The sequence below is a fragment of the Nicotiana tabacum genome, chromosome 18 (assembly GCF_000715075.1).
Source record: "Nicotiana tabacum cultivar K326 chromosome 18, ASM71507v2, whole genome shotgun sequence".
Taxonomy (NCBI): Eukaryota; Viridiplantae; Streptophyta; class Magnoliopsida; order Solanales; family Solanaceae; genus Nicotiana; species Nicotiana tabacum.
The window spans coordinates 105,447,118-105,456,830 of record NC_134097.1 but is presented as its reverse complement, the minus strand read 5'-3'; the positions used below and the strand labels follow the sequence as shown (position 1 = coordinate 105,456,830).

At 43.3% G+C, this 9,713-nt stretch overlaps 1 protein-coding gene across 1 annotated transcript; it reads right to left on the bottom strand.

The window, feature by feature from the left end:
• Window positions 1-8,677: 8,677 nt before the first annotated feature.
• Window positions 8,678-9,602, bottom strand: LOC107811322 (dehydration-responsive element-binding protein 1A-like). The gene has a single exon (XM_016636229.2). The coding sequence runs from the start codon at window positions 9,483-9,485 to the stop codon at window positions 8,778-8,780; it is 708 nt and encodes a 235-aa protein (XP_016491715.1). The 5' UTR covers window positions 9,486-9,602; the 3' UTR covers window positions 8,678-8,777.
• Window positions 9,603-9,713: the final 111 nt, after the last annotated feature.

The window sequence follows — 9,713 nt, the reverse complement described above, 5'->3', positions numbered from 1 at the left end:
GAATGCTACCCTGCAATCATCAGAAAACAAGAAACGGTGATCTTTTTCTAACAACTTACAGAGAGGGTTTGCGATTTTTGAGAAGTCTCTTATGAATCTCCGATAAAAACCGGCATTCCCGAGGAAGCTCCTGATTGCCTTGACTGATGTTGGAGGTGGCAGCTTTGCTATCACGTCAGATTTCACACGATCCACCTCAATTCCTTTACTGGACACCCGGTGCCCCAAGACTATGCCCTCTTGTACCATGAAATGACACTTCTTCCAATTAAGAACCAGGTTAGTCTCAATACACCGCTTCATCACATGAGTCAGATTTATAAGGCACTCATCAAATGAGTTCCCCACCACTGAGAAATCATCCATGAATACCTCAATTATGTCCTCTACCATGTCAGTGAATATGGCTATCATGCACCTTTGGAATGTGGCGGGTGCATTGCATAGGCCGAATGGCATCCTCCGAAAGGCATAAATGCCATATGGGCAAGTGAAGGAGTATTCTCTCTGTCCTCTGGTGCAATGGAGATCTGATTGTACCCTGAGTAACTATCCAGAAAATAGAAGTGTGACCTCCCTGCCAATCTGTCTAGCATCTGATCAATGAAGGGAAGTGGGAAGTGGTCTTTCCGGGTGGCTAGATTTAACTTTTTGTAGTCCATGCAAATTCTCCAGCCCGTGACGGTTCGTGTTGAGATCAGTTTATTCTTATCATTTTTTATCACCATCATGCCACCCTTCTTAGGCACACATTGCACTGGGCAAACCCAACTGCTATCAGAGATTGGGAAAATGATTCCCGCATCTAACCACTTTATCACTTCTTTCTTCACCACTTCCTTCATGTTGGGGTTCAGCCTTCTTTGGTGTTCCCTGAAAGGTTTGTGTCCCTCTTCCAGCAGAATCTTATACATACAGTAGGCGGGGCTGATCCTCTTAATGTCTGTCATGGTCCACTCAATGGCAGTCTTACACTCCTTGAGTAACTGCAAGAGTTGTTGTTCCAGCACATCTAACAAACTAGATGAGATAATAACAGGTAATGCGGAGTCAGTTCCAAGGAACTCATACCTGAGATGGGCGGGTAGTGGCTTCGATTCCAGCTTTGGCGGTTCTTCAATATATGGCTTGGAGGAGTTTCTCTATTTTCCAAGTGCAAGGGCTCAAATTCAAGAGTTCTATCCCAGAACCATCTGCCCTCTAATGTCAATACCTATTCTGCCAGTTCTTCTCCATTCAGCTCATCTAAGTTCATCAGACATGCAACAAGAGGGTCCTCAATAGTTAGCATCTCATCATCAGTTTCCACAATTACATCCACGACATCAATAAGAGAGCAATTGGCAAATTCACTTGGTCGCCTCATAGATTTGTGCACATTGAATGTTATCTCTTCATCGTTTAATCTCATCTTGAGCTCCCCAGTCTCACAATCAATGAGAGCTCTTCCAGTGGCCAAGAACGACCTTCCCAAAAGTATGGGAATTTCTTTATCTATCTTGCAGTCTAAGATCACAAAATATGCAGGGAACACAAATTTCCCTACCTAAATCAACACATCATCCAGGATACTTGAGGGTCTTTTTACAGTCCTGTCAGCCAGCTGCAACAACATAGAGGTGGGTCTAGATTTTCCAATCCCCAGCCTCTTATAAATCGTTAGGGGCATAAGATTTATGCTCGCCCCTAAATCACAAAGTGCTTTGGCGAAAGCGAAGTTACCAATAGTGCAGCAAATTGTAAAAATCCCTCGGTCAGATAGCTTCTCAGCAATTGGTCTAGTCACCACTGCACTGCAGGTATGAGTAAGAGTCACCGTGGACAAGTCTTGGAAATTGAATTTTTGGGGCATTAAGCCCTTCATCATATTTGCATAACTAGGCATCTCTTTCAAAGCATCTATCAATGGAATATTTACCTGGATTTGTTTCAGCATCTCCAAGAATTTCTTGTATTGCTCCTCTTTTTGGTACTTGGCCAGCCTCTGAGGGAATGGTGCGGGAGGTCTCTTCTTCCCAATGATTTAGGATTGCTCTTTATCAGCTGCTACCTCAACTACTTGTTCCTGGGCCGTCTTAGCTTCTTTCTCAGTCTCAATCTGAATGTTATGTTCTTCCTAGGCAAACTGGACTGTCACCTCTGTCAGTTTCGTTGACTCATCTAGCTTAATGGGCACTTGTATGATTGTCTCAACCTGTCTGCTTTCTCGAGCCCTCTCTTGATCCACGTCCAAATCTATGCCATTACGTAAACTCATGCCATCAACTGCTTCGGCCCTTGATCTTTTGGATTTATTTGGGTGTTTGTAGGTAATGTCCCATGAGGATGATTGTTTAGAGACATCGAAATCTGGCCCATTTGTACTTCAATATTCTTGATAGCTGAATCCTGTGCATCTACTCTTTCACTGATTTTTGCATTAGACCCAATAACCTGCTGCATCATTGCCTCAAGTCTAGCAAACCCATCTTCCTATCGTCCACCATGCTGCTGCTGAGGATGATGATACCCCTGCTGCTGATTTTGATTGTTATATCCCTGTGGCCTTGGGTAAGGTGCCATATTGTTAGGAGGTCTCATACCTCCCATGTTCCCATTGTTGAACTGTGGTTGAACTGGCCTGTACGACTGATTTTGCTGGCCCCAATTCTGACCACCCTGTCTCTGGCCTCCATAATTAGACACATAATTTATGTCTTCAAGGTAGTGATGATGATCATGTTCTGCATTCCACTGGTTACCAATTGGCTGACTAATGCAAGATGTGCACAAGCCCCCATTGGTAGTATCTACGATGTGTACCTTCTGCTTCTGCCCTGACTCTTCCATATTTTTAGTGAGTATACTCATCTGTATCAGTAAGGTGGCCATATTTTCAGCCATAGAGTTGGATGGATCTAAGGAAACTGAGTGAACCATTGGAGTGATAGGTTCATTCCTGGTTGTCCATCCCAAATTCTATGCCATCTTGTCAAGTAGACTCTGGCCTTCTCTCCATGTTTTGCTCAAAAATGCTCTACCAGCTGAAGCATCAACATTACCTTTCATGCTATCTGACAATCCAATGTAAAACTGCTGCCCCAACATCAGATCCGGAATACCGTGGTGCGGACAAATAACCAGCATCCCTTTGAATTGTTCCCATATTTCATGCAGTGTCTCCATTTGTCTCTGTTTGAAACTCAAAATTTCATCGATTTGTTGTGCAATCTTGTTGGGCGGGTGGAACTTGTTCACGAATTGCTTGACTAACACCTCCCAAGTTGTTATGAAATTAATGGGGAGTGAGTTTAGCCAGGTCTGGGCAGCTCCTGTCAATGAGAACGGAAATAATAATAGCTTGATTGCTTCCGGAGTTACGTTGGGCTGCCTTTGGGTTTTGCAGATTGATAGGAAATTCTTCAAGTGATGTTGAGGATCTTCGACTTGTGACCCCGAAAATAGTCCCTTGTTTTGCAACAAGTGCAACATGTTATTCATGATTTGGAATGATTCAGCCTGTATCTGCGGGACTAAAATCGTTGTGGCCATATTTTCAGCTGTGGGTTGTGCCCAGTCATAGAGAGCAGCCTTTGGCATAAGAGGTTCCACTGGCGCTATTGGTACAACTGGGTCTTCTTAGTTATCTCCCATGTCTGGTTCGAATTGTTCAGTTGTTTATTGTTGGTTGTTTTTCCGGTTTGCCCGATTCAAGGCCTTGAAAACTTTCTCGGGATCTGATAATGCTTCAAATACTTCACCAGTTCTCGATGAGTTTCTAGGCATGCACCTGTACAACCAAGTCAACCAACATTAAAATTTCAATGTATAGGTTGGGTGTAGAGAAAACTGACTACACTAAGAATTTTGTATTTCTTTCAATCGTAATTATCGGTCCCTGCCATGGGCACCTAGTAAGGCTCAATTCATATTGTTTATGACTGGTTATTTTTCTAAATAGGTCGAAGCTCAAGTGTTTGAGAAAGTCCGAGAAAAAGAAGTCATCGATTTTATTTGGGACCACATAATATACCAGTTCAGGATATCGGCTGAAATCGTATGTGATAACGGGAAGAAGTTCATTGGAAGCAAGGTAAGAAAGTTTTTCGAAGACCACAAAATCAAAAAGATTCTATCCACACCCTACCACCCCTGTGGAAACGGACATACGAAATCTACAAATAAGACCATACTTCAAAACCTGACGAAAAGGTTGCCTGATGCCAAAGGGAAATGGAAGGAAATTCTGCCCAATATCTTGTGGGCGTACCGTACAACCTCAAAATCTAGTACCGGGGCCAAACCATTTTCGTTGGTCTGCAGTGCCAAAGTGCTAATACCGGTCGAAGTGGGGGAGCCGAGCCTCAAGTTCTGATTTGTGCCTGAAGAATCAAACTGTGAAGCCATAAACACGAGCCTAGAACTATTGGACGAGAGGCGCAAGGCTGCCCTAGTCCGGTTGGCTGCCCAAAAGCAACATATAGAAAGTTACTACAACTGAAAACCCAACCTCCGACACTCCAATATCGAAGACCTGGTGTTAATAAAAGTAACACTGCACACCTGGAACCCAAATGAAGGAAATCTGGGACCGAATTGGGAAGGACCATATCGAGTCGTCGGGATTACCGTCAAAGGTTCATACAAACTCGAAGCAGAAAATGGTGCACAACTACTGAATAATTGGAACGTGACACACTTAAAGCGGTACTACTGCTAAAGTACGACCTCATTCACCTTTTTATAACATTATGAATCGGAGAAAACTTTCAGGCAACAACCAAACGGGAGTGGGACTATTAGGTCTGAAAGTACGCGTTGTACTCTTTTTATCTTGAACCGGTTTTGTCCCAAATGGGTTTTCCGGCAAGGTTTTTACAGAGGAAACAGTAAATCGTGCAAACTTAGAATTGAAGATCGGTTTTTAATCGGAATCAATGGTCGTATCAACTGTATCCGAGCCCTCACTAGATCGACCTCGAATACTAGGTGCCATCACCCTTGATTTGGACTTCTTAACAAGATAAGAAGGGGACGTTGTAATTAAACAGTTTAAGCCTGGTGGTTAAGATTTATTATAAGGGCCAAACGTCCAAATGAACCGTGCTCGCATAGCACACCATAGCCATAATCCAAGATTTGCACGCTTTCAACCATGTACTTTACACACAGAAATGAAAGAAAGTTCCCACTTTGCTATTACATATTTTTTCCTTTTAAAGCATCGAGCCTAAGGGCTAGCCCTGTTCGAGGACTATCAAGCCCAAGGGCTACCCTTATCCGATCCTAAGGGCTATTCCTATTCGGGGATTATCGAGCCCAAGTGCCACCCCTATCCAAGCCTAGAGGGCTACCCCCACTCAGGGACTGCCGTCCGAGACAAGTTCGGGCGGCTCGGGTTATCGAAACCCGGAGGCACAAAACCTATGAGACAATGCCCAAATCTAAAAGGCTACGACCACCCTAAAAAATGGTCCGGAGACGTCCGAAGCCCGTAAATCAAAATATAAATCCTTCAATAAAAATTCAAACCTACCAAAATGTTACCCTCGATAAAAACATCGTCTAAAAATACTTATGCATTTTTGAAAACTCCCGGTCACTCCAAGTTTCCAAAACATCGAGCAGATAAAACATTGCATCAAGGTCGGTTTCTTTTTGAACATCCGAAAAAAATGACTTGTTATTACATTAGATCTTATGCTAAGGCATTATAAATATTTGCAAAAATGAGTATTATGAAAAGATGCTGAAACAGTTGAAATTCCCAAATGAGGGAATTTTATATATTCCAGAATATCTTAAATAGGCCCAACAAAAACACCCTCAAAATAAACAAAAAGTACGTACCCCAAAAACTAAAAAATCCTAAGGCATTCACGCCTGATCTTCACCGGAGCTCAAGTCATTATCGGAACCATCGGGGCCTTCGGAGTCTTTAGAACCCTCGGAGCCCTCCTCACCTTCAGGTTCGGCTAATCTCTTGGCCTCGACCTCAAGTCTTTTGGCCTCCTCGATCTCGGCACATAGATCGAAGCCTCGAGCATGAACTCTTCGAGGGTCTCCCTCCAAGAAGTCGCCTCACGTATTTGACAGTGGTCTTCAGGTGGGCCTCAAATGCCTCAACATCGGTTTTGTATTGGGTCACCATCTCCTCGGCATCAACAGAAGTCATATCCAGTTGGGACTTCACTGCTTCGAGCTCTTGTCCGAGGGCATCCAATTTCACGACGACCGAGCTCAACTGTACTTAGAGATCTTTACTAAGCTTAGCCCATTTATCATCTTTCTCTTGTGCCACCCGGAGGTGAACTTCTACTGAAGAAAGCTTTGCAAGATCAATTTCTTTCTCCAAGGCCAGATGATCAATTTTGTTCCTCCACCTGTGACCATGACTTGGATCTCGTCCATCTCCTTTCGAAGCTGGCCGATCTGATCATTTTTTTGCTGGACCTGCGAGTTTTGGTCGTTATCCACTACAACTAGTTCCTCGTTCTTCAATTCGAAGATTTTTACCTTTTCGGTCAAGTCGGCATGCTCCTGCTACAAGACCGATGCCTCTCTCTAAGCCCGACCAAGCTTGGCCTGAAGGTTCTTAATGACCCCTTTTTCTTGCTCCCTAAGGAGCTTGTATGAATCCCTCTTCTAGGATAACACCTTAACCTCGAGTTCAAGCTGGTTGACCTCGACTCGGTACCGCTGGAAACTCTTATGGTGAAGTACCGACACCTGCAAAAAGGCAAACAAAGTGTAAGAAACATCAAATAAAGATAACTATGGATAGATAGAAGGAAACGAGGCCTTACCCGATTCAGCGCCTACTACGCCTCATTGAAAAGGCATGGCACGTTCACCACATTCATTTTTGCCTGGTCCTCCTCGGTTACCGGGAATCTGAGATAGCTAGCTACCCCCACAAAATCGGACAAAACCCGGGCATCCTCTGGGATGGTCAGTATGATCGACCTCTTGCGACCAGGGTCCACACCCGAAGAAGGGATTTGATCGATCAAATTCGGGCTCGAGCTCAGCCCGCCAGCTTCCGACCAAGTGTCTTTCTCGTACCTATTGCAGAACTCCAGAACTGGTTCGCCAGAACCAACGTGAATGGATAAATGTAGACACTTATGTACCCATCCACATGGGTAGTAACGACATCCTTGAGCCCGGGGACTACTACGTCCTTGCCTTCCCAATTACAGTCTTTACAGATTATGGGAAGAACATCCTCAGTCACGGAACATATGTATCTAGAGACCCATTCGCCCCCGTCCTATTTACGCGAGGTTTTCTCAACCTTAAATTCATCAGCGATAGAGCAGCCCCTAGGAATGAACTCTTTCAAAGGAGGCTCGGTGACCGGTTCGTTAGTAACCATAACAGGGGAAGTCATTTTAAGGACGATCACTTCAGGGGCAACCGGTTCAGTACCAGCGGTCGGTTGAGAAGATGAAGATGCAACTTGTTGAGGAACGATTTTTGATATTTTGGCCATTGTGATCTGGGGGGGGGGGAGTATTTGAAAATTTGAGAAATGAATGCAAAGTTTTGACGAGTTTTGAAGATGGAGAACATGGTATGAAGAGTTGAAGAAAATTTGGGCAGAAATCTGGAGATTGCTATGGAAATTGAAGAATAAGGATGCAGATATAAAGGTTTGAAGAAGGTTTGATGATGGCTGGAAAGCTCGAAGGAAGTAATTTGGTTGAAAGATAGAAAAAGGACAAAAAGAGGAAGCTTTTATAGGGAAATAGCCAATGCTTCGCATTCAAAGGCAACTTGTCGGTGAGCGACCCGTGTCCGAAGTCAGAACGACGCAATTGATGGGACATTTTCGGCTCCCTTTTCGTAACGTAAAAAGAAAGGAACCAGAGTCATCTGTCATTTCCTATCATTTCAGCAAGCCTACTCTCTGAGAAACGAGGGGACTATCTGTATACGGGTAAAACCGGGCCCATTAAACACCTCAGTTTCTCGGTAAGTCAAACGGAGCAAGAACATCACTGTAATGAATCGAAGTTAGTGCGAGGAGCCCCTCGTATCGGGGCTTGGGCAAAACACTTGTCGTCGGAGATATCAGGGTCATGTCCTCCTGGTCCGGCTCAAGGATTAAGACTTCGGAGAGCATTACCAAATGACTGCACATGACTAACAAAGGGTCGTGATGTCCATGCCCTACCTGATATCACGACGTGAATCTCGGCCCATATCGGTAGAAAATCAGTGATTAGCGAAACAGAAGATTTTTAGTTTTCTTAGAATTGTGCTTAAAATTCCCCTACTATACAAAGAGGAAAGCTTATTATCTATGGGACACATTGTAACACACATATCAAGGCAATTTATTTCAATTCTCTTTGTTGTTCAAAGTTCTTATTTTTGTTCTTAAGTTATTCATAAGTGCAAGCTTGGAATCGAGGGCAGGTTCTTCATCGAGCCATCAATCGAGCTCGGAATTACCCTTATTATTGGTTTGGTCATTTATTACGTCTTTTATTTGCTTAATCTAACATCATTAATTACTTATACTGAATTAATCTACATATCCTTAAAACTATATATAAATTCAATTGTTATCCGTTTTAAGGGTAAACACCCTCAATTCTCATTAAGGCGAAACTATTTTCAACTGCTAGTGCTACTACGAATACATAATCCCAAAAAATGTTTAAGTTCGAATATCCACACAAAAAAGGGATTGATATACTCAATTTTCCATTGCATTTTAATTTGACTGTACTTACAGGGAACTAAGCTACTCAAAATTAGTCTCAACAACTATTTGCTAATTAAATTGATCAATAGCTCCATAGAGACATGTCAGCATGATCAGCTTCCATTCCATATCCGTCTATAATACATTGAGGTGGAGGTAGCATTAGCCCTTCGGTCATATTCGCAAGTAATCCCGGCATGTAAAACAGCGCCTCCTCGTCCAAAAACAACACATTATCTGGCAATTCTGCAACCACCTCTTGTATGACAAGGTCAATAATAATTTCCCTAGAGTTTTCTATGTCTGATTCTAATGGCCGAAATGCTTCGGCGGCTTCAGCAGCCGCCTTCTGAATATCCTTGGCGGCCGCTGAAGCCGGGATGGGTAACCTCCAAGCCGAGTCAGCAAAGTTCAAACAAGCTGAACGGCCTTTTAGAGCTATCGCTGCCACGTCATGAGCTCGAGCCGCCATTTCTGCGGTAGGGAAAGTGCCAAGCCAGATTCTTGATTTCTTATTGGGTTCTCTTACTTCACAAACCCACTTATTGGAATTCCTCCTCCTTATTCCTCTGTAAACTGGATGTCGAGTTTCACGAAATTTCTTCCTACCTGCACGTTTCTTTGGATAGTTCGAAGCTAACATCACTTCTTCATCAAAATAATTAGGTGTCCCTGAGCAGCTGCCATTATCGGACGATGTTGAAGATTCAGGCAGTACTTCAGCTGGCAACAAAGAAGTTGACAGTGTAGGAATTAGTGGGTCGAAATTGTAGTTTCCAAAAATATCCATTCTTGATCAGTGAGGAGCTAGTACGTACTCTTGGCAGTTGGAAGTGTACTGAGGAAAGCTTTGAGAGTGGATAATTCAGTTTAAGATTTCCTTTTGAGTCAATAAATAACATTAAGAAAAGCTATTTATAATATATGATAAGTGAAGTGTTGCATAGGAAAGAAAGCTTACGGTTTAGACATGAACACGGACTGTGTTAGCAGGAGACAGGCTGGGCATATATTTTTG